The sequence below is a fragment of the Oryzias latipes genome, chromosome 3 (genome assembly GCF_002234675.1).
Source record: "Oryzias latipes chromosome 3, ASM223467v1".
Classification (NCBI taxonomy): domain Eukaryota; kingdom Metazoa; phylum Chordata; class Actinopteri; order Beloniformes; family Adrianichthyidae; genus Oryzias; species Oryzias latipes.
This window is the reverse complement of record NC_019861.2, coordinates 32,924,430-32,949,837: the sequence shown is the minus strand read 5'-3', so window position 1 is coordinate 32,949,837 and position 25,408 is coordinate 32,924,430. Positions and strand designations below refer to the sequence as shown.

Here is a 25,408-nt window from a genome sequence, read left to right as displayed (position 1 = left end):
TTATGTATGTAAAATTTAGATTGGAAAAGTTACAAATGAATACTATTGTCTACTTTATCATCAGAATTGAAATATGTGAGGATTTGAAATGAATAAATCATCTTCATTTTTTACCATTAATCATCATGAAACCTCATCTGAATATAAAATGCTGTGTTGGTACCGTCGTTTCCTCCGGATTTATCTTCTACTTCTGCAGGTTTTCAAGAAAGTAACTTAAAAGTAATGATGATCAAAGTTGACCATAAAATGCCAGCGCCGGGCATCAAACCCGCGATCTTCTGCACCAAGGATTCCCCATGTATTTCAATGGAGGCAAAATGCTTGATACATTTTAGTTTGATGTGTTCTCCCTCCCATGACAAAGGTGGATAAAGGTGGAAAGATTTCATGTAATCCATGGACACCAGTGAGGATCACAAATCATTGAAGAAAAAAGGTTCAGCGCAGTGTCTGGTGGGTCTGGATGACCCAACTCCCAATGTTAAAGTGCCTAGGATAGCACAATGGTTACACGGTTCAAGGATTTAAAATACCAAAAGTCGTAGCTGGAAAAAGCTAAAATAGCCGAACATTTAAATAAATAAAAGGTTAAAATAGATTTTAAAAAATTGTAGAAGTTAAGCTGCAAAAAGTGGTGGAAGATACTAATGAAGAAAGAGGAACAGGAAAAGAATTGCTTGAAGGTTTTTTTATTTAGCATTTAACCCACAATCTGAGATGTATCACAGTTTGGAAGTAACCGGCAGGACGCTGGTCGGGGGGAAAAACATTCTAATAAACCAAGAAAACATGAATTTCAGATATTTCAGGCGATCTGCAGCCAGGTGAGCCGTCCTCTCAGAAAACTCTCCACTCTGGTCAGTGTGTTCAGATTCAGCTTGGTGATGAAGATGCTGCAAAACGGAAAGCCTCTTCGCCCATTTCCCTCCTGAATCCACAAAAGGTTCTGTTTTATGAAAAAAGGCAAAGGCTCCAGACCTGAACCGACTAGTTTGATTCTTCACGATCCCATCAGTCGTGGTTTTCTGGCTGGGTTTTTCCCCTGTGTGGGACGTCTTTCAGTGGAAGAGCGCCTGCCTGCCTGCCTGCCTGCCTGCACCATCCGGTTGTTGTTTCGGCCACACTGAGTCAGCGCTCACCTCTGCGCATGCAGGACGACCTTTGATCTCCATAAAAAGCCAGGCAGAGTCCGGAGCGGTTCCAGAGGAGTCGGCGGTGAGTCTGAGGAGCGCCGTGGCTGTCCTCCACACTGAGGTACCCATCTCTGCTTCCAGCTTCTCCTTCCTTCCGTTTGTTTGGTGTAAATCAGATCATTTCAATCGAGTTTGTGATTTTTTTTAAGATGATCAGAGCTGTGTTAAGGAAGCCAAAGAGTGTTTTTCAGACTTCATCTTCAGAAACAATCACCGTCCATAAATAAAGAGAGTAAGAAAATCCTCACAGGAGGCCTTTACGGCCTCCTGTGAGGATTTTCTTACTCTCTTTATTGATAAAGTGCTTTCTGTTAACAATAGTATTTGTTGTTTCTGGTGTGTTTGATCATTTGGATTCCAGCGCTTTCTCAAACTGCTGTCTTGATGTGATTTCTGCCAATAGTCTAAAGCAGGGGTGTCAAACTCATTTTGGTTCGGGGCCACATTTAACCCGTCTGATCTCTAGTGGACCGGACCAGTAACATAAAAGCAAAATAACAGCTTTGTTTTATTTTTTTTACTCAGTTGGAAAAAATGCCTCAACCAACATGTTAGCCTAATCACTTGGGGCCAATGGATCTCAAATAAAATTAATTTCAATTAAAGAAAAGTTGGTCTATTCAAATTACAGTTTTTCTCAGTCGCTTCAGTACAATCCTCAGATCAGAATTGAAGTTTGCAAATTCGTGTGTGCATTTTCTCAAAACAATTTGTACAAACAGCAAAAAACACTACGGATTTCTTGTAAAAGCCTGTAACTTGCTCAAAATCTTTAGTTCATCTCTCAAAACTAAGTCTTTATGTCATTGAACATGTCAGTGCCATCAGAATGTCAAGTCCTTGTGTCATTGTCTACGAACAAGACAGTCAAATTATTTAGTCATGTTGTCACGAGGGAGGTTCTGATGTAAACTGTGGCTAAAGTTTGGATGACAATTATTGTAAAATGTAAGTTAAACCTTTTCTGTTTGATTGCAAGAGACTGGACAAGATTCACATTTACACTTTTATTGTTCATATTGTAATTTGTTGACAGACCATGTCATACCAACATAGAAAAAACCCACTGCAAACAGTAACACAAAGGGAGAAAAAAGATAGGACAATATTCTGTCCAATAGTACAGGCAGTGCAGTAGGAATTGGTGTGGTCTTCCTACACCTCTTGTCGTTTCTGTATGTTAGGCCACAAATTCTCATCCACATCACAGCGAATATCCTCTCTTGCAATGCAGCAAAATATGTTTGTCACATTATGACAACTTGGTCAACCATTTTGCAGTCAATGACTTATACGATGAACTAATGACTAGGTGTTTTGAGGAGTAAGACTATTGCACAGTGAACTATATAATACATTTTGATCAACATGACATAAACAATTGATAATGTAGCAAAGAGCAGAGAATTGTACATAATCATTTGCATAGATGTACCAAAGCAATTGCAACTTGTTCAAAGAAGTGAGAAACGGCTTAAATGATGTGCACAAGTGACTTCATGATGTGAAGACTGAACAAATAGTTTTGGGAATTTCCTTCTGATCTGAGAATTGTACTAAAGCGACTGAGAAAAACTGTAATACAGACTGAATATTTTACATCTGACACTAAAGCAATCCAGAAACTTTTCTCTATGGTAAGTCTCTTAGTGGTGCTGAATGTCATATTCTTTGAGCACTGCGATGTTGATGACATACAAAGCATTTGGGTTTTAAACTCTGTCCATTTTTCCTGGAAAGCTCTTCACTCCACTTCACGTTTGACAACATTTTGGTCATTAGGGTGTCGCTAATGATCATTCTTATAGCAAGATAACAGCGGTAAGGCTCATAGGGAACCAAGGTGCATCCAACCCAGACGCAGAGCTGTCATGTTTCGCTTTTGGCTCGTGGAGAGATATGCTGTTTCAACTGTTTTTCCTTTCCTTTGCTCCCCCTAGTGGCGGAATTGCACATTTCGGTTATCTCTTTAAAAAATCATGACTCGCCACAGGAATGGACTAGAAACTTGCTTTCTTTTTTAATCATCCTTATGATTTTTACTCTTCATCTGTGGGCCGGAGTAAACCACCTGGCGGGCCGGATAAGCCCCGCGGGCCGTATTTTTGATACCCCTGGTCTAAAGGAAGCTTCTGAGATTGTAATTTTGATTTTTATTAACGTGTCCCATCTGCCGTTGAACATGCTTCTATAAAAAAAAAAAACTTGACAAGTCTGTTTTATCTCATTTTAGACCTGTTTCTCGTTTGTCATTAGAAAAAGTCTTTTTTTTTAGAACTAGAATTTTATTGTTGATAAGTCAGGTTTTAGGTCTGGACACGGCGCAGAACCCGCCCTACTACAATGACATCGCCAAACAGCCCGTTGCTCTGGTGTTATTGGACCTGACGGCAGCTTCGTCCTCCTGTCTCGACTGTGACATCACTGACTGGTTCAAATCTTATTTGTTTTTCAGTCAGCCGCCTCGTCTGTGGCTCCTCTGTCCTGTGGGGTACCACAAGGTTCTATCCGTGGTCCTGCTCTTTTTTTTTTGTTACATCTGCTGCCACTTCAATCAATCAATCAATAAATACTTTATTGTCCCGTGAGGGAAATTTGTCTTGGGCTTAGGAGCCCACAGCTACAACATAAAGAACACAATAGAATAAACATACACAATAAGACAACACATACACAAATAACAACTAGAGGCATATGCTCTAGACTATTTACAGTTTGTTCAGGAGTCTTACGGCTGATGGAACGAACGAGTTCTGTTGGTTTTGTATTTGCTGCTCTGAAGCGTCGTCCGGATGGTAATAATTCAAAGTCAGAAAACAAACCATGAGAAAACAAACAATGATGATTCTATGAGCTAGACGTGTCACAGAAATCTAGTAGATTTGCTGTAAAGATGGAATTTCACGTGTACCAATGACCTTCATAGCTGCTTTTACCAACCCTGTTTTTGTTTTGAACAGACACTTGGTTCTGTCATTGGCGGGTCTCATCTACGCCGATGATATGCAGATGTATCTACCCCTCAGTTTAAAAAAAAAACAACAGCTCAGAAAACATTCTAACAAAGTGTGTTGACGACGTAAAGCAGTGGTTGAGCCAGAATCTCAATCAAAAACCGAGAGAATTGTTTTTGGTGACACCTCTACAGCTGACTCCACTGCTGTTAGAAATCTGGGGGTAATTTGACAAACAGATTGACAAGGTTGTCAAAATGAGCTTTTATCACTTTAGCGAAAGCTAAGCCTTCCCTGAGTCGATTAGTCGTTTAGATTAATTATCTTTTATTGTCATTGTCCATTGTACAATGAAATTGAAGCATCGTCATTTCAGTGCAAAAACAACGAATATAATAAAATGTGAAATTAAAGAAATCAGTATGTACAACATGTACGCGTGTACAAATATAAACTGTAATATAGAATGTCCAAAATTTGTGTGCAAACGTCAGATGTGCAAGAGGTAGCAATGAGGTAGAGTGATGACGTTGGGTAGACACTTAAGAGGACAGAAGTGTGGATAAGCATATATACACATACATATATATGTAAACATGTACATATGAATGTGCTATTGCAGATTTTTTCTGTGCATTTTGGGATTGAGGATGGTTATTGTCTTGGGGAAGAAGCTGTTTTTGAGTCTGTTCGTTTTGCTTCTGATGCCTCCTATCCATCCTCCTAGAAGGCAACAGGTCTGAGCCGGGGTGTGAGCCGTCCTTCATGATGTTCTGGGCCCTAGTGATGCAGCGTGCGGAGTAGATGTCCGTCAGGGTGGGGAGAGGGCACCTAATGATCTTCTGAGCCGTGTCTACAACTCTCTGCTGTCTCTCCTTATCCACGACCGTGCAGCTGCCAAACCAAACTGTTATGTTATCTAAAATCAGCCGTTCACACCATGATTACCTCTTGCTGTAACTCTCTGTACTTTGGTGTCACCCAGCGATCACTGAACCGTCTCCGGTTGGTCCAGATCGCAGCAGAACGACTGTGAACTGGAACACCCAGACCCAGAACACATCACTCCAGTACTCGGTTCACTTCACTGGCTCCCTGTTCATTTTAGAATTCAGTTTAAACTTTTACCGTTTGTTTTTAGAGCTCTCCATGGTCTCGCACCAGTTTACTCAACTGAGGTTTTAACTGATCGCAGCCGTTCTAGTGTCTGAAGGTCTGATGATCAATATTGGCCTCGTGTGCCTGCAGGTCATGACAGAAACACTGGGGTGACCGCGCTTTTCCCTTCACTTATGGAGTGACATTCCTGCAGAACTGCGCATGTTATCTGACCTTAACCGCTTTAAACATCTATTGAAAACATACCTTTTTGGAATGGCTTTTAATGCTCAGTAGTTTGTGGCGTTTTTATTTTATTTTTTTATTGCATTCTTATTTATTTTTTATGTATTTTATTGCTGACTGCTTTTTGTATTAATGCGGTTTTTAATTTTGTTCTTAATTTGCCTGATTGGGAATATTTGGAGCACTTTAGTACTCCTAAAGGAGTTGTAAAGTGCTATAGAAATAAGGCTTCATTCATTCATTCATTCATTCATTCATTCATTCATTCATTCATTCATTCATTCATTCATTCATTCATTTTAAATAAGAATAAATAAATACTGGTCCATACATTTAGATTGTGTACAGATGAGCGTTTTTCAAAGTTTTTTGCGGGTTCACTTGTGTTATTGCTCCACACATCCCAGCAGCCTTGAGTTCAGGCTGTTTAGATGACCCAGAGAGGCATCAGTGCAGGTTTGGGATGAACTTCCTAACTCTTGACCTGCCGTGTCAGGGTTTGACTGTTTGCCTGTTCCAGAAAACACCCTCTGACCTAAATACTCTGGATAACTGTGGGGATTATTTACATTTGGATGAATTTTATTTCAAATTCAGCTATATTTCTATACCACTTTTCTTGCTTTACGTAATAAAATAGATTCTAGTGAGAGAAAAAGAAACATGAAAAACCCAACACACTTACACATTTCACAACTGCAACCAAAGTAATTGGAATGAATTACTAATAAAAAGCATGCAATTAAATTAAAACATGTAAAAATTATGTTCAAGCCCACATGATGATACTACCGCCAGCATGCTTGAATTTTGCAGTGAAGTTTTGAGGTCAGATTGTGGGTCAGAAGTTGCTCCTTTGATTTTGAGCAATAATCCAGATGCTTCTGAGTCTTTGTGTTGTTGTAGCTCAATAGTCTTCTTCTCCTGGATCTCTCATGGATAATTTATTGTCCAAAAGTCTCCTTCTGACTGTTGAAACACGAACTCTGAACTTCGCACGTGGGTCACTTGCACTTTTTAAAATCTTCCACTGCTAATTTCAGGAATTCCTGCAACAGTTCTTGTGTATTTGGAGTAATTTTGTCGCTTCAGGGAAGATTCTCAACTGAAGTGTTTTTATTTATTTATTTATTTATTTTTTGCATGATGGCTCTCAGTTTGGTTCTCTAAATTTTAAAGACCCACTCCAATCATCATTCGATCTGAAAAGCATCCCTAATGTTCTTTTAATCATGGTTATACCCTTTTTTTTAGCATCGAGTTGATTCAGATTTGTCGGCTGCACATGCATGATGCCGATCTCCTGATCCAAACCCAGTACCCAAAGGTACTGGGTTTGGATCTGGTGACTGTGGAGGCCACTAGAGTCCGGCCATTGTCATGTTCTAGAAACCAGTCTGAGACGATTCCAGCTTTATGACATGGCGCCTTATCCTGCTGGAAGTAGCCATCAGAAGATGATACACCGTGGTCATAAAGGGATGGACACGGCCAGTAGCAATACCCGGGTAGGCTGTGGCGTTGGAACCTTGCTCAGTTGGTACTAAGGGACCCAAAGTGTGCCAAGAAAATATCTCCTACACCATGACACCACCACCACCAGTCTGAACCCTTGATACAAGGCAGGATGGATCAATGCTTTCATGTTGCTGATGCCAAATTCTGACTCTACCGTCTGAATGTTGCAGTAGAAATAGAGACTCATCAGACAAGACAACATTTTTATGATCTTCTATTGGTGAGTCTGTATGAATTGTAGCCTCGGTTTCCTGCTCTTAGCTGACAGAAGTCACTCACAGCGTGGTCTTCTGCTGCTGTAGTCTATCTGCATCATGGTTGGACATGTTGTGCGTTCAGAGATGCTCCTCTGCAGACCTCGGTTGGAACCAGTGATTCTTTGAGTTCCTGTTGTCTTTCTATCAACTGGAACGAGTCAGGTCATTCTCCTCTGATCTCTGGCATCAACAAGGCATTTCCTCCCACAGAACTGCTGCTCCCTGGATATTTTCTCTTTTTCTGACCAAACCCTAGAGATGGTTGTGGGTGAAAATCCTAGTAGATCAGCAGTTTGTGAAACACTCAGACCAGCCCGGATGGCACAAACAACCATGCCACGTTCAGAGTCACTTCAATCACCTTTCCTCCTCATTCTGATGCTTGATTTGAGCTGCAGCAGATAATCTTCATCATTTCTACATGCTTTGAGCTGCTGCCATGTGATTGGCTGATAATAAATTTGCATTTACGAGCAGTTGAACAGGTGTACCTAATTAAGCGGCCAGTGAGTGTCGATGTCCTAAAAAAAAATGCAACAAGAATTTCAAACACCAAAAACACAATTTTCATTGGAGTGGGTCTTTGAATATTTTCAAATATGTCTTTTAGATCCATCGTACAAATAAATGTCGCTTCTCCTTAAATTCCTTCAGATGTTTCCTATCTAACAGGTTTGACGGTAATCTGTTCAGGTTAGGACAGATCGTTCCCTTCAGGAGTACAGTAGTCACATAAATTCCGTCTTTTTGTTGTAAATCTTGTTATCTGTGGGACACTTGGTACTGTGTCAGAGGTTCCCTATAAAACATGAACATAAAAATAAGCATCTTCATCATGGATTCTGCAGACTCATCATAGTGACTCTGCGTTCAGTCGGGCTGAAGGAACTTTGGCACAGTGTAAACAGGGATTGGGGGGGGGGGGGGTACTGTAACTCATTGACTTTGAATTTTCAGAGTGTTTGTTATGATGCAAGACACGTGAGGAATTTTACATGATCTCTGTGCACGGGTGCGTCACGTTCATCGCATTTTTAGCTGCTGATTGAAGCCTTGGTGTTCTAATGAATGACTTCAGGTGATTTTTTTTATTTTCCCCCCACAGGCCAAAATGAAGACAGAATACGCCTTAGAGAAGAGCAGCGGTCGACGAGCTTCATTTGTAAGTAAATCCAGAAAGCGCAAGCCGTGAGGAGAACGCTCCGGATGGGAGTTCGGCGTGTCTCTCCCTTTGCCATTGTTTCACCTCCATCCTGTGGTCTTCTGCTCTTTGATCCCCCCCCTGTTTGAACCCTCCAGACAGACGACGGTTTCCGGTGGAGAACTGGATCTGAGATCTCCCACCCAGAACAGACCCAGCATGCCGACAATGGGAGACCTCGCCACTCTTTGTTTGGGAAATACCACCAAAGCCTGCAGACTCTGAAGCCGTTCCGCTGGTACTCCTCACGGTCAGTGATGCTCATGACATCTGGAAAAACCTCACCAAGCATTTCTCAAAGTGTTGGCGATCATCACGTCCTGTGTCCAGATCAAACCCGGTGGACAACGCCGGCTTCCTGTCCTTTGTGACCTTTGCCTGGATGACCCCCATGATGTGGGCCATGTTCAGGAACAAGCTGGACTTCTCCTCGCTTGGTTTGTCTCAGTTTGACGTCGCGGACACCAGCGGAGAAAGGTGCCACAATCTGGTTTCCACCGCTTCTCCTTGCACTAAAGTGTTCATGGCTGCTGGTTTTTCTGCCCCTAACCTCAAGATAGTTGTTTGTTTGCGGGGAAAAATTGTTTTTCTTGAATGGCAGCTGAGTTTCTGTTGGCTTCCATATGAGAAAATAATGTTAAAGAGTGATGAAATGACTGCTGTGCAGACTGTGGAGGCTGTGGGAGCAGGAGGTGGAGAAGAAGGGCCTGCAGAAAGCCTCCCTGGTTTCGACGGCCCTTCGTTTTCAAAGAACCAGGCTGATCCTGTCGGTCTTCGTGGGGATCCTGGCCATGGCTGCAGCTTTTGTCGGCCCTGTGAGTTATCCTTTCATAAATCTTTCACCTCCTGGTATATCTGAATGTAGACTATTAACGCCCAAATATAGCAAATTCAAGCATAAAAACCACATTTTAATCATTTTTGACTATTATTTTGGAAGAACAAAAGCAACCGTCATAAATGCTCATGTTGTTGTAAAGGTAAAAGGTCAGATTACATAATCAAAATCAGAAACTGTAGAGTTAATCTTCAATGTAAAATCCTGAAGTGGTAACATATAACCACAGATTATTCCTGAATAATAAAACAAAGTCCTGACCACACAGGCGTGGAGCGATTTTAATGTAAACAGTTTCTGCTATTATTTAAAAAGATTTAGCAGTTTGGACACAGTTTCAATTCGTTTTCCTAAATTTTTATATAAAATTTAGCTTTTTTCCCTCTGAACAGAGTCAGAACTGAGTCCAGGGCTACTTTCCTCCCACAAACTGGGTTTTGATGTTACTGTAGATTATTATAATGCCAATCCAGTTTCACGAGGATCTACGCAGTTTTGGCTGAACCGAATGTTTGGATTTGGAATTGGTTTATATCAAACAATAAAAACAAAAGATACTAAAGAAGACAAACTGTAGAAATGCGTATCTCCATCCATGCATCCATCCATCCATCCATCCATCCATGCAAAGGGATCCAAAACTTACCTGAAGGGCCGGATCAGGAGCAGATAAGAGGCGTTTTTTGGTAGTCCACCTCATAAAAGAAATATATAACATGGAACCTGGACAAACACATGCTCTCATTTGGATTAAATATAGATATATGTATTTTAATCAAAAGATTTGGGAGTTTTTATTTCCAAACTGTGGCTTTTGTTCTCAATTTAGCATCAATTTCACCGATGGGTTGATGTTCCTCAGGCAAAAACTCTTAAGCTACGGCCCCAGGACTCGACTTGTGACTAAGGGTGACAGAGCCTTTTCAGTGGCTGCCCCTAAACTCTGGAACTGTCTCCTGTTGTCTGTGAGGTCTGCCAGGTCCTCATATGATTTTAAAAGTTTGCTAAAAACTCATCTTTTTTCATTGGCTTTTAACACCAGAGTAGATGACAATTAGGCCAGCTCTATTAGTGTTTCTATTAACGTTTATTTTACTGTCACTGTTGTATTTTATTATTTTTACTTGTAATTGTATTTTAACCTACCTGTGCAGCACTTTGGATCTCTAGTGGATGTTAAAGTGCTTTACAAATAAAGTTTTGATTGATTTTGATGTGACGCACTTCAAGAACGCATTACACCCATTGGCTAAACCTGCATTTAGCTCATGGGGCTCACACTGGACAAGCAGGGAGGGGCTTCCTCTTCTTTTTCTACTGCTTACTGGACATGGTTGCCCCCTACAGTTAAAAAAGGCTTGGGGTAAAATGTCAGACCGGTGCAAAACTCCCTAATCTTGCTCCTGGCTTTTCTTTTCCCCCCGGCTCTCCTCCGATACATAAAGGACTTGGTGTCATAGAATTCCAGTTGGGCACAAACCTTAATTATTCATTTCATGATCAATTTACAAACCGTTCCATGAAATTAAAGGACTCCATCTCCATGGTCGGTCCAGGACTCCATGGTTTAACTTTTAACACGTGTTCAATTGGCCGCACGTTTTGTACTTGCTGCCCAAAAAGGGATTTCAGAATGTGAGTAGCTACACGAGAATGTGAGAGTTGGGATCGTGGATGTCCAAGACGCACGTCTACATGGACTTTTCATTGGAAGTGGTCGCGTGTGAATGTAGCTTTAGAACCACAAATCAAAGTTCTGTTTCTGCTTGTCCTCAACATAGTTTTCCAAAACAACCTAGAAGTTTCATTTGTCAGTGGTCTGTGAGCATGAAACACAGAAACGGGTCTGAGTTGGTATTTGATCATCGGTCCGGCTCACCTGTGTCTTCTCTGCTCTTCAGGCTGTTCTGGTCAATGAAATCTTGAAGTACATCGAGAATCCGAGCAGCTCCTCTGTGGCGTACGGCGTTGGTTTGGCCGTCGCCCTGTTCACCTCAGAGTTCTTCAAAGCTTTCTTCATTTCTCTGCTGTGGGCGGTCAACCTGCGGACTGCAGTCCGGCTCAAAGGGGCGTTCTCCACCATGGCCTTTCAGAAAGCCATCTCTCTGCGGGTTCACAGCGGCGTTTCCATGGGGGAGGTAAACTCCACACACTGCACTCTCAGCTGCTCCCTGAAGGGGTTAACACCCTCATGTCCTCCTTCTCTACATCCATGAACCTCCTCTTTGGTCCTCCTCCGGACCTCAACATCCTTCCTGCCTCCGGTCTCTTTCTCACAGTCTAAACCTTCAACATGGCTGCTCTCACCACAGTCTTCTTCACCTGTCCTTTCATTCTTCCTCTCACTCTCCAAGATCTTGATGAAAAATCCAATTAAAAACCACATCTCCAAAACTCCTCTTTCCTCCTCTTTTCCCACCAACAGTAGTCCTATTTCCACCCTGTAGGTCAGCAGCACCGGTTGTGGTTGGTGTTGACCCGGACTACGGCTTATCTGATTCGGAAATGATAAATGATGTTTATTTGTATTATTGATTCTTCTTTTGGTTTCACGCCAGACTCCCTTCCTACAACCCTCTGTATTTACCCGGACTTGTAACCAGCACGCAAAAGCCCTGGATCGTGTCCCCTCATGGTTGCATTTCGGCATAGTCAGTATCAGTACCCACGATTCTTTTCTTCCTCTCACTCTCTCTTTAGATGATAAACGTCTTAACCAATGACGGCCACAGGCTGTTTGAGGCGGTGCTGTTTGGCAGCTTCACTCTGTCCTCGCCGGTGCTCTTCGTCGCGTGCATCATCTACGCCTGCTACATCCTCGGCTTCACCGCCCTGACCGGAGTCTGCATCTACCTCATCTTTGTGCCCGTCCAGGTGAGTTCAGACAACTAAACTTACGTTTTGTTGGGTTTCATCAGGTTAAAATCACAATTTGAGCCACAGTAGAACACAGAAAGCAAACATTTGACCAACTGTTATTATGAATAAAGTTTGGAGGATCAAATCAAGACTAAAAGAGAAACAGAGGAATACGACAGGGAGCAAAACATTTATTCAATAAAAAATAAATATACATGTAAAGTATGTATGATAAAAAATGACATGTTAACGATGTGGAATTCCACTCACTACTTTTTCTTTTTGCCTCTTAAATATAGTTTTGCTTTTGCTTTTTGAATTTCTTTTTCATATTTTTACTGTCAATTTTTTGCCAAAATTTTAAGTTGGACTGTCATCAGTGCAGATTTTATAGAATGGACTACAGCAATGATATGTGTAGTTATTATAGCAGAAACCACAGGAGGTCTTCACATAATATACAGATAGAAGAACATAAACATTTATCTATGAAGGTAAATGATTAGGCATAAGTATGAAAAATAATTTTAAACATGATTTTCGGATGAAAACACATCAGTCTATAATGAGCCTTAAGACAAACATAAAGAGGCCCACAACTGAGCTGTGAGGCACTCCACAAGAACAACCATCAGACTGATAAATTGGATTTCTAAAAACAAAAAACAACCCCACTACAAGCTTTTCTGAAAAAGCTCATAAAATTACAGATAAGTCTCTACTTTGGTTTATCTGAGGGTCATAAATGCTGAGGACAGTCATCAATAGAAATGATTGACCCTTCTTTTTATTAAAACCTTCCCACACACTGTAATATTTATGAAATCAGTTTAAACTCAAAGTTATCAGATGAGAATATTTTTTTAAAAAAGGTTCTCGCTTTGATAAAAAAAGAAAATAAATCTGAGATTAGAAGTAAGCATTTGATCCTGTAAGTCCTTTGGTCATATTGTGAATAAAATAAAGATTTTAGACCTGTTTTTTAAATATTGTGTTCGCTTAAATCGGGGGTGCATGAATCCAGGCCTTGAGGGCCGGCCTCCTTCTTTTTTTTCCAGAAATCCAGTCTCACCTGGATCAGGTGTATTCAGCCAATCAGGATCTTGATGGCAGCCTGGTTGGAAAACATGTAGGACATCGGCGCTCCAGGCCTGGATTAGGGCACCCAGGGCTGAGATAATCAATATTACTCCCATTTAAGAGAGGAAATCATAATTATCACTACATCTTAGATAATGGGTCTTTTTTATTTTATTTTTTAGACTGGTTTGGATTTGCAGTTTTGGGGCAACGGCGACAAAAAATACCCAGAACAAATCAGAAGTTTAGCCATTTAAATGTCCTCCAGTTTTTAACAAATTTATCTTAAGCGGAAAATTTGCTGCACAAAGCTGTGAGACTTATTTTGAAAAGGCACAACCTGGGAATGAGGGGGTGGGGCTGTTGCAAGTGACTGACTCCGCCTCCTAAAAGCAGTTTCTGAAGTGTTTTGACTAAACCAACACAGCAGGAGGGGATGCTTTTTTAATTATAACTTCCAAATCGCTTCTACAAACTTGTGACTTTTTGTTGTGTGAAAAGAAAGGGAACATAAAAAAGAAGGAAAATTGATCACATGTGAGAGGGAGGAGCTTCAGTCACATGGCTCGTTGGTTACAAAACTGGTATCAAAATAAAAGACACTAATCAAAATCAAAATGTTGGTTTGCAACAAATCATTAATGTTGTTTTTTTGGATGTAAAAATTATAATAAAATGTTTTGTTACATTTTCCATCAGTCTGTCAGCTAAGCATTTGAATTAGTCAAGTTCTTTGGCTTTAAACACATTTAAATGTACACATTTAAATGTGTACATTTAGTTTAAACAGAACGGTTTATTTTGCTCTCATTGCAGTTCATGTTGGCCAAACTTATTAATAAATTTCGCTGGAAAGCCATCCTCATCACAGACAACCGCGTTCGCACAATGAACGAGATTCTCAACAGCATCAAGCTCATCAAGATGTACGCCTGGGAGGAGTCCTTCGAGGAGAAGATCGCAGGTGAGAAAAAAAACAGAATTTTGAATTTTTATTTCTAAATAGCAGAAAAACTGCTCACATTTTTTGATATTTCTTACAGCTGAAATTTTTTTACTCTTTTAACTTAGAAAAGTTGATAATTTGTGCTGCTGAATGTAAATGAAAACCCCATGACAAAAACATCTAGAATGCTGCATTTCTTGATTGTTTTAATTCTTCCCTGTTGGGATCTATCTCTAAACATTATAGTAAACCCCCAGAAAAAACCTGATTCACCTCTGACCGCTCGAATCCGAAACACAATCTGAGACATACAAACTTCATTGTATTTTAGGGCATTCAAAATATTTTTATGTTAGCAGAATTTACCAGATTATTTTCATAAATGCTCAAAATAAAAAAAAATAAAAAACAATAAGAATCTTCACAGGAAGAAATACTCCCTTATTTTTTTAATTAAAGATATTAAAATTCCCAAATATGTTTTTATTTTTATTTTTTGGGTAGTAAAAACAATGTCAATCATGAAAAATAGAACATAAAGATGTTTACAAACCCATATTTACTTTTTAACATCACACAAATATGGCATTTTAAAATTAATGTATAAAAAGCATCGTAAATATTTACCTGATAATCTACAAAATACATTTGAAAAAAAGTAATTATCCCAAAAGATTATAATTAATTATCAAGAAACCTTCGGTTTTAAAACCAAAGTTAGAGAACGATGAGTTTCAATGAAGGGAATCAGGTTATGGATCATCCTTGACCATAGATCAAAGAGGCTAAATCAGGCTAAGCTTCTTATTTTGGCCCCCCAAACTGGAATAAATTACATTGATAGTCCAACACAGAAGTACGGAACAAACATTTAAGAAAATTGACCTTTTGTTTAGATGCCGTAAGTTACTTTTCATTCCTGGAAGATTTGTAGTTTTTCCTATTATTCAAACACCACACGAACGCAGCATTTCTCTAAATGTACGTTTTCTGTGAGGGGTAACAACCCATTGGTGCAGGTGGCTCTAGAATTAGAACAAAAGCCACAGCTTTGACACAAAAAACTCAAAATGTTTTGTTTTAATATATATATGAGTTTATTTATTTTCAATCAAAATGAAAGCGTGTTTTTGTCCGGATTCTGTGTTATTTCTGTCTCTAATGAGGTTAAAGACCAAAGCGCGAATCTGCTCCTCGTCCGGCCCTTCTATCCAGTTTTAGATCCCTTTGTGGCCCACGACTCCAAAAGTTTATAATAAATAAATTGACACAAAATGTAAAAAATGTTTTATTCTAAAAGTATGAACATTAAAGAAAGGGTATTTTATACTTGTGTTTAAAGCCCCACTATGATCAAAATTGTGTTTTTAACATGTTCTGTTGATGGAGGACATTTATAAAGAAAATCAAGCTTAAAATTGCATTTTGGATTTTTTTTTATATGAATATTTGTGAATTAGGACCAGATGGAAAAAGAAATGCAGTTTGATTTAACCTAAAAACGACATCATCCTAATTGAAAGACCACCGGGAACGCTTTAATAAAAGGAAGAAAAGATGATCAGACCCCCAAAAGATTTCAGAGGAGCACTGAAAAATAAAATAAAAACATTTATTTAGGCTAAACACATTACATGCAGATAAAAATAAAATCCTTATTGTAAATTAGACCCTAATGAATGTGGTATAAAGAGGTTTTGGAATGAACAGGAACTGGTGGTGTAGGGCTCAACATGCAATAGACCGGACTTGGTGGTAAAAACTTTATTTGTACTTTTGCTGCTACAAAGTATCCCAAAGTGCTTCGCATCATAAAATAGATATTAGTAACACAAAAAAATAGTAGTTAAAGTAATAAACTTAGTAAAAACAATACTAATAATAAAATAAAATAAAAACTCATAAAAACCCAACACATATAAATCCCACAAGTACAAGCAAATTAAATTAAACCAAACTAATTGTTAATAAAATGTATAAAATCAAATAAAAACATGTAGTAAAAATTACATAAAGGCTTTACTTTTACTATTAAGATGAGTTCACAGTGGCTGAAGCCCTCACGTCCTCAGGCGAGGCCCAAAGTCCTGAAATGAGGCCTCAATGTGGGTTTTTCTTCTGACCTCTGTGACCCCCAGCAGACCTGAGGGCTCTGGGAGGGTCCTAAAGTAAAAGGAAATCTGATCAAAATGAGGGGCCAGTTCCATTTAAACCTTTATAAACTAATAAAAGAACCTTAAAAATCGATGCTGACGCTGACTGGGAGCCATTTCAAAGATTTCAAAATTGGAGTAACGTGCTCCTTCTTTTTGGTTTTACAGTTAAAAGGCGTGCAGCCGCTTAAAAGCATCACCCAAACTTAAAACGTGATCATTTAAATGTTTAAATAAACGTAGGTGCGGTGTGTGACTGACAGGGACAACCCTAAAACAGAACACGATAAGAACTGAGGAAGGATCAAAAACAAAAACAAAAATCCAAATTAGCCATGTGACAATCCTCACAGAAGGGGTCTCCATGTTTGCAGCAGGGGCGGTAACTCCAGTTTAGGAAACATCCTAAAGTTGATTTTCTTGGCTCAAACCGGTTTCAGAAAGTTTCTCCTCTGTCCTCTAGACTTGAGGAAAACTGAAAAGAAGCAGATTTGGCTTTTCAGCTGCGTTCAGAACACAAACACCAGCCTCACCAGCATCGTCCCCACGCTCGCCACCGTCGCCACCTTCCTGGTGCACACGCTGATCGGCCTGGAGCTCAAAGCCTCTGACGTGAGTGACGGAGGCCGCCGCACCGGGCGGGTCTGGAACTCAGATGACAGAAGCTTCTCTCCATTCTCAGGCCTTCACCACCATCGCCATCTTTAACTCCATGAGGTTCTGCCTGGCTCTGATGCCCTTGTCGGTGAAGGCCCTGGCTGAGGCGGCCGTGTCCATCTCACGCCTGAGGGTACATCCTCACCCACATGCTCTCCTCCTGCTGGTCCACGTCAGTCACTCCAGCGCGTCCTTCTCGTCTTCCAGAAAATCCTCCTGATCCAGAACCCGGAGCCTTATCTGATGCAGAAGAGGAACAGCGACTCGGCTGTTGTGATGAAGAACGCCACGCTGTCCTGGACCAAACCGGACAGCCAGGCTGAGGGGGCGGAGCAGACAAGCAAAGAGGAAAGGATGGACGCCTCACCAACCCTGAGGAACATCTCCTTCACGCTGCCGAAGGTCTGCTTCCCCTGATTCCGTCAGAGTTCACTGCCGGAGTCTAACAGATGATCCGTCCATCTCCTGCAGGGAAACCTGCTCGGCGTCTGCGGGAACGTCGGGAGCGGAAAGACTTCCCTGATCTCCAGCATTCTGGAGCAGGTTTCTTCTTCTTCTTCTCTACATTCTCAGGTTCACGTCGTATCTGCAGCCCACCTTTCTCTGTTCTTTACATCGTCTGCTTGTCGTTGCATCTTCCAGATGCATCTCCTTCAGGGATCCATCTCAGTCGACGGGAAGTTCGCCTACGTTTCCCAGCAGGCCTGGATTTTCCACGGAACAGTTCAAGAAAATATCCTGATGGGGGAGGCTATGGACCAGACCAAGTAATTAAAGCATTATGGACACTGCAAAACTAGGCAGCCTAGCAATCATTTTACGCAACAACAAATCAAAAACTAGACACAAAGGCGTTCCACATGAGAATTCAAAAAGGGAAAAATAAACTAAAAAAGATCATTTTTAGATAGAATTACTTTAAACTGAATGTTACACAGCCCATTAAGAAGTATTTTTTTGCTGGTGATGTTTTTTTTTTAGTTTTGGCGTACGTAATTGTAGTTCTATTTGATTACAGTGATAAAAAAAAGAATTATAAATGGAAATGACTCATATTAGAATAGGTTTTTAGTGCATCCTAATAAATCCTCGTAAAATCTAAATGAGTACTTATTCTTACATTCTTAGAACATAAATCTAAACTTTTAATCCAAAATAAGGACAAATGCCAGTCTAACTTGTCAACATTTAGTGAACTTTTGAAAAACATCCTTGTTTTGGGTGTTTTTAACATCTTCATGTGGCCTTTTTCTGATGACTGAGTACTGAGTACACACACACACACACATATGTATATATACACACACACAAAATGAAGCTTAGAATTGCATTTCTGAGTGTTTCTTTATTTAAATCATTGTGAATCAGGAGCAGACAAAAAAAATGCAGTTTGAGAAAGATTGTATTTGTGATGTAGAAAATACGCTGGGCGGGGCCACAGACTCCCTGCTCCGATGCATCCACTTTGCTGACAAATTGATCCATGTTTGTGTTTATTTTTCTAGTCTGAACTGGAATCTGGCTCAAAACTGTACGGCTGGATAACTCCAATATTGCTCGCCGTGCACCGCTAATGTTAGGTTGGGGCTGTGAGGGGCTGGAGGCTAGTGGGAGAGGGTAAATAAAGGGATAATGGGAAATGAGGGCAGGCTTACACCGTGCCAAAGGTCCTGCCGACAACTTAGAGACAAATTTCTAAGGAGCTCCAGCTGCTCTGCAGAAACTACTTTCTAGAAAAATACTTTCTTTTTTTTTAGGCTAAAACCAGCATAATCATAATTAAAATATTTATTTTAATCTGATTAATAGGTCAAAAGATGATCGGAGTGGGACTTACACCAGACAAAAAAATTCTTGACTTGCTGATTTTGAATCACTGAAAAAAGAAACAGGAAGTACAAGTTTTCCCTTGTTTCTGCAGGTCCCACGTCAAGAGGGTTTGACCGTGAGACAGTGTCTCACATCTGCGCGGTCACATTTACCTCAGCAGTCAAACGGGGTCAGAGGTTGTCAGTGTTATCTTTGTTATCTCGCAGCTTCATCCTCGGAAGTCACTCAGACTGACTGCTGACCTCTCATAAAACCTCCAGGCCTGCAGATCAGAACGAAAGGATTTAAACGCTGTTGGAATCATAAAATCTGATCCCAGCGTGTCCATAAAACACATTCTTTTATCGGACGTCTAGGGACACAATCAGGAAAGTTCAAGTTTACGAGTTCATTCACCTGCAGCTGGAGACTCAGGAAACACAGAAAGGGAAAACTGCTGCAGCTGCTCTCTGAGTTAACAACCTTTTTAATTTTTAACTCCAATTAGCTGGAATAAACCCTTAAAATCGTTCATCCGTTAGAAACAAAACAGGAATAAAACAGGGAAACATAACATAAGAGCCTGCATCCAAGTTTATGACTGATTCATTTATAAATATTTGCTTTTTTTAAACATTTTATTTTATAGTTTCCTCCATCCATATCATCTTAACACAGTTGTTTTCAACTTTATTTGACAAGAAAACACAAATGTATAAAAGTAGAAACACATCAAGCTGCGTTCTACCAATAAATGTTTTGTTTGCGACAAATGATAGCTATTATAGAATAAGGTAAATAAGGTAAACACTCACATTTTCCACAAAAAAATATATGGAAACAGTGAGGTGTCTGTTTCACAGCTTTCATGGCCACGGCTCATTCACATCACCAGAAATCCTAAACAAACACTAAAAAGAGAATACCACTAGAAAAACAAACAAATGGGTTTTGTTAATTAAATGTATGCATTGTGGCTGCACTGCGGATGCTCTATGAACCAAGATTTAATTTGTTTATTAAATGTGGACAGTTAATTTAAATATTTTTATATCAATATGAACACTGGCCGATTTCAAAGAAAAAGGAATTGGAGCAAAAGAAACTGGACTTTACAGTCTCCACTTGTAGTTGCTCTTGTTGAGGGGGACGTTTCCTGTCTATTAACAAACTGAGAGAGCAGCTCTCCGTTCATTTTAATGTTTAGACTATTTGATGTTTGACCTATTTTCTATGTGAAAAACATAATTTTGTTTCAATTAAGAGTTACAGAGGAGCTGTTCTGCAGAGTCGACACTTTCTCAAGGCTTTTTGTCTGTGTGCTGCTGATAACATGTTGAACTAAACAAGCAAAGGATTGACTGTAAAAAAATAATCTCCTTATAGATTACTCAGGTACTAAAACATATTTTTGCTTTTGATTTATGGATTTAATCGATTCATTTTATTTGTTAATTTGTTAATTTCATTAAAAGGCTAATCCACAGCAAAACAATTTATATTTATTTAAGACTTTTCCTTTCCAAAGTTTGAAGCCCATGAGAATTATCTGAGAGTTAATTATAATAGAGAGAATGTGACTTCAAAAGTCTGTAATTCTCACTTTAAGTTGACCCTAAAGGTGACCCTAAATCACCTGACGGTTCATGTTTTAAACTGAAAAGCTAATCAAACCTTAAGAATATCACACAAAGCATCAAACATCATCCTGAAATAGTTTGAATGAACTCATTCCCCCCCAAAAAAATAACGAAAAAATGATATATGCATGTTTAAAATAATTGTTAATCATTATCTTTTACCAAAAAAACAAAAAGTATTTAAATTCTTTATTTCATTAAAAAAATAGTTATGAAAAGTGTTTTTTATGGAAAGAACAAACAAACAAAAAAATGGCGAGAGTATTATGATTATGGAGTTTCTGCTACTGTGTGATAAAACACACAAACTGACAACATATTCTCTAGTTTGGTGAATTCCAGAACATTTCTAAGCTTATTTTTACAGATTCAAACTTTTGCATGTTGAATTCAGTCGAAACATTGTTCATGTTTTTATTTTTTACCTAACGAGGCACCAATCCACAAAGAGAATGCGTCATGTCTTTACTTTTCCTTTGTTTTCTATAGCTGCTCTCTGTTTCTTGCATGAATTGGAGGCAGCGGGACCACGAATCTCCTCAGATTTCCTGACAGAGATCCAATTAGGCTCTGCGTTCTTCCCTGCAGGTACGACCGGGTTCTGGATGTGTGCAGCCTCAGAGCGGACCTGCAAATTCTGCCACATGGTGATCAGACCGAGGTAGAAGCACTCCAACATCCCTATGATTTTCTCTTTTAAATGGTGTTTTAATTGTGAATAATACGTTTTTAACCAAATTCCCACAACCTAAATGTCCTAAAAAGCCACATTTTATGTGTATCTGAAGCTTCAGTTTCCAAAACCTTCTCTATATGGGCGTGGCTGTTGGTGCTGAGCTTAATCTCCCCTTCCAGCAAGCTTTGTCTTGCGTTGCGTGAAGACCGTGACACAATGGGGGGGGGCACAGACGACACCGACTGACGGTCTCTATTCTCAAAAGTTCTCTTTGGTGATGAAGTAACAGTGAAAAGTGACATTTTTTGGTTCCAGTTCGACATTTTTTGAACAATGTGCGGAACGACAAAACAAAAGTGTGTACCAGACCCTGCTGTTCACTAAAATGACACACAAAAAATGAATTACATTATAATTTAGGCTACATTGCAGAACAGCGAGCAGATCTGGCTGTGGCGCAGAACTGATTTGCTGCTAGAAATGCCAGAAAAACAGTGACTATTCGCACATAAATTTCCAAATACGTGCAAATTTTGAACACTGCTGAACTGAGAGGAAGGGTTGAGTTTAGGATTAGAAGTTAGGGTTAAGCTGCGTTGACATCAAACGCGATCTGCGACCAGTTTCGATGTTAAGTCAATGGGACGGACGCGATATGAGCGATGGGGGCAGCGCAAAGGTCTGGCAGCTGCGCTATTTCAGCAGTGGGGCGCAGTTTGGTACCCGCCTGAACCGAATCGCCCCACAGTAGCCGGGGGGGGGGGGGGTACTGTTGGGGTAAGGCGGGAACCCCCCGGACTCTCTATTGCAAGGCAAAATGGGGCTGGAGCGAGCCGAGCTGGCGGCCAGACAGAGACCCACCGTGGGATGGGGAGCCAGGACTTTAACTTAAAGTTTAATATTAAATACGTGTGGCCAACAACAAAATCCAACCTTGGACGCACGTATCCCTTGTGCTATCCTATGGGGTCCAGATGACCCGATCCTTACTTTGATGTGTTATACCTACCATGACAAAGGTGGATAAAGGTGGAGAGGATTTCATGTAATCCATGGACACCAGTGAGGATCACAAATCATTGAAGAAAAAAGGTTCAGAGCACTGTCTAGTGGGTCCAGATGACCCAACTCCCAATGTTAAAGTGTCAAGGATAGCACAAGTGGAACGCAGAAATGTGCCATCTTCTCTTCTCCCGAGCTTTGTGATAATTTGATTGACAGCGATTTCAAAGGAGAAATACTCAGAAATGCACAAATAGAATGAGTTTTTATTACATTTGTTCTCTTTCATAAGAAAAATGCCATCAGTACATATAAAAAAAACAACCCACTCAGCTTTAATCTGATTTATCTGTTTTGACCACAACGCACACAACTTTTTAAATTCTACATGTGAAATACATTTCTGCCGATCTCCACATTTTAAAACCAGCTCATTTCTCTTCATGCTGCACTCTTTACTTCAGTGTTTTAGACAGAGTAAGATTTAATCTTTAATGATCTCTTTTTAACTAAATATGAATAACAAAAAGTTTTAAAAGAAAAGTAATTTGGTAAAAATAAGCTTCAGTTCTTTTTCCATCTCATGTATTTCTTTAATGACAAAAATGTTTCCTTTAAGCGTTTATTACAGCCTGAGTCAAATCTGATGCTCCTACTGACTTTTTGATGAATATACTAATCAAATATACTACTAATTTTGTCCTAAAATGTCAGGTTTCAAGATGAATGAAATGTGTTTTATCTTATTGGAAAAAATGTTATCATTTATTTTCTACACAGGACGATTTTTTTTATTTTGTTTCACACAAACTGAATGTTTAAACTTTATGTTCATATGTCTGAAACTCTAAAATTTTACCTACTAAAGAGCAGTTCTTTGTTTTAGAGGCTCAGTTTCTATTTCTTGCTGCACTTTACGCAAACGGCGAGCGTGGGTGGGATCTCTGTGAGAGCTTTCTTCTGGTTCTGCTGTCAGATTGGGGAGCGGGGGCTGAACCTGTCGGGGGGGCAGAAGCAGAGGATCAGCCTGGCCAGAGCCGTCTACTCCAATAAAGACATCTACCTCCTGGATGATCCGCTGTCTGCCGTCGATGCTCATGTGGGGAAGCACATCTTTGAGGAATGCATCAAAAAAGAGCTCCGAGGAAAATCCGTCATACTTGTGACACATCAGCTCCAGGTGATGCAAGCTGGAAAAAGGCTTTCATTCTGAACAAAACCTTTGCTTTTGTCTATTCAAAAACAAATCTCTAACAAATCTTAGTTGTGTGAAAACACAACAGCGTCATACTTCTGTTGCCTTTTCATTTTAGAATTGAAAACTCAGTAATTCAACTGCATCTTTACAATAAATCATTTCCTTTCCTGTAAAGACAGTAGGTCTCCCCGTGTTTGAGGGACAAATTGGACATATTCTCACCAACGTGGCTTCAACTCTTTGAGGTATGCACACTGTTGTGCATATTTTAAATATGAGGGATTATATTTAAAAGAAAAGTCGATTTTCATTCCACTCACCTACAAGAACAACGTCCCGGGTACCAGAGACTAAAATGAGCTCCCACCTTAGGGTGGCTGAGCCGCTGCTCCTCCACACCCGTAGGAGCCAATTACGGTGGCTCAGGTTTCTTTCCGGATGCCTTCTGGACATGTCCCTCTGGGAGAAGGCCACAGGGAAGACTCAGGACACGCGGGGGAGACTCGGCTGGCTTGGGAACGCCTCGGGGTACCCCCAGAGGAGCTGGAGGACGTGGCTGGGGAGAGGGAAGTCTGGGCATCTTTGCTCAGACTGCTGCCCCTGTGACCTGGTCAAGGAAGAAGATGGATGGTTGGATGGATGGATGGATAGATGGATAGATGGATATATAGATGGATGGATGGATGGATGAATGGTTGGATGGATGGATGGATGGATGGATGGATGTAATGAATTTATCTGCAAATCCAAAATCTCGCCCCTAATGACGCACAAGTTGGAGCTCTAAGTTCAGAAGAGCAAATCCAAAAAGTCCTTTGTGACGGCCTGTAGAACATCACTTCATTCAGAGGCTGACCACGGGATTATGATCTGAGAGCCTGCAGGATCATAATGAGAGGAACCTGACAAACCCCACAGATTTCTCTGCATCCTGGCCTTTGTCTGCAGGGGCGACTCAGCTTTCCTCTTGTTGATGCTTTCGTCTTCTAGTATCTGGAATTCTGCGACAACATCATGCTGCTGGAGGATGGAGAGGTCCAGGAGGCGGGGAACCACCAGAACCTGATGAAAGCCAACGGACGCTACACTCAGATGATCAGCAACTACCAAACGGAGAAGTCCAAAGTAAAGGTTCTTCTCGTCTCCCTTGACTCTTAGAAGCCAATGACCCGGTTTACCTTTAATAACAGGATGTGGAATCTGCTCGTTTTTGACAGACTCAGAAGGAAGAGGAGTCGTCAGATGATGCTGAGACGTTGAAGGAGGCTGAGCCGTGTGCAGACAGCGGGATCGTGAATCCAGGTAAAAAAACTGTAGTAGAGCGAATAAAGTGCTAAAGAAGACCACATGAGTAGAAACAACACATTTGATTGACTAAACACATCATTTAATGGAATTTCCTGCTTTAAGGTTTCGACATGTCAGATGAGACGGATCAGGACGTAGCTGCTGATCAGAAATGTAAGTGTACAGTTTAAATAAAATTTGATTTCCCCAGCATGATTTATGTTTTTCCACCTTTATTTCTAAACAGCTTTAGCTTCTCTGCATCGTGTGCTGAAACACTAATGTCCTTTATGGGACAAACAGATTTTTAATAAATTACTTTAAACATGTGCAAACCCTATTTTTTCATTAATTTTACTGGTGTAAATTTACAAAAACCTTGAATATTTGGTTTTATTTGATGCTAAAGACATTTTTTACCCAAAAGAAAATATTTTTTTACTTAAAAAACTAAGTGCAGATGGGATTTATTCAAACTTTTTTGAACCATCCTGGATGAAAAAGTATTTTTAATTCACAAAACAGTTCAATACTACGACGGAGTTTTAGGGCCACAAAAAAAAGAAAAAGAAAACTAAAATTACGAGATTTTATCCTGTAAATTTACGACTTAAAATTTCGTAAATTTACGAGAAAAAAAGTCGTAGATTAAGGAGAAAACACCGAAGTTGTCTGTTTATCGGAACCTATCTTGAAGATGAAGTATGTGGAGCCTTTTGTGAAGCTTTATTTCCGGATTATAGGTTTTCAAACAAAGAGATTTTGAACTTTTTGATTACTCAAAATAAGATTA

At 40.0% G+C, this 25,408-nt stretch overlaps 1 protein-coding gene across 2 annotated transcripts in view; it reads left to right on the top strand.

Annotated features, from left to right (window-relative positions):
* Nucleotides 1–601: 601 nt before the first annotated feature.
* Nucleotides 602–25,408, top strand: part of abcc12 (ATP binding cassette subfamily C member 12) — a 41,739-nt gene continuing 16,932 nt past the window's right edge. Inside the window, exons 1-18 of one of the 2 annotated variants that reach the window (XM_023953691.1) lie at nt 602–1,257; nt 8,375–8,431; nt 8,569–8,720; nt 8,801–8,947; nt 9,138–9,285; nt 11,210–11,446; nt 12,009–12,182; nt 14,064–14,211; nt 16,810–16,958; nt 17,029–17,136; nt 17,211–17,405; nt 17,475–17,546; nt 17,646–17,770; nt 21,041–21,113; nt 23,107–23,310; nt 24,319–24,459; nt 24,546–24,630; nt 24,739–24,789. In XM_023953691.1, the coding sequence (XP_023809459.1) occupies nt 8,381–8,431; nt 8,569–8,720; nt 8,801–8,947; nt 9,138–9,285; nt 11,210–11,446; nt 12,009–12,182; nt 14,064–14,211; nt 16,810–16,958; nt 17,029–17,136; nt 17,211–17,405; nt 17,475–17,546; nt 17,646–17,770; nt 21,041–21,113; nt 23,107–23,310; nt 24,319–24,459; nt 24,546–24,630; nt 24,739–24,789 (2,260 nt within the window). In that variant the 5' untranslated portion in view covers nt 602–1,257; nt 8,375–8,380. The remainder of the gene's footprint in view (nt 1,258–8,374; nt 8,432–8,568; nt 8,721–8,800; nt 8,948–9,137; nt 9,286–11,209; nt 11,447–12,008; nt 12,183–14,063; nt 14,212–16,809; nt 16,959–17,028; nt 17,137–17,210; nt 17,406–17,474; nt 17,547–17,645; nt 17,771–21,040; nt 21,114–23,106; nt 23,311–24,318; nt 24,460–24,545; nt 24,631–24,738; nt 24,790–25,408) is intronic. The other variant, XM_023953692.1, reaches the window with a different exon arrangement.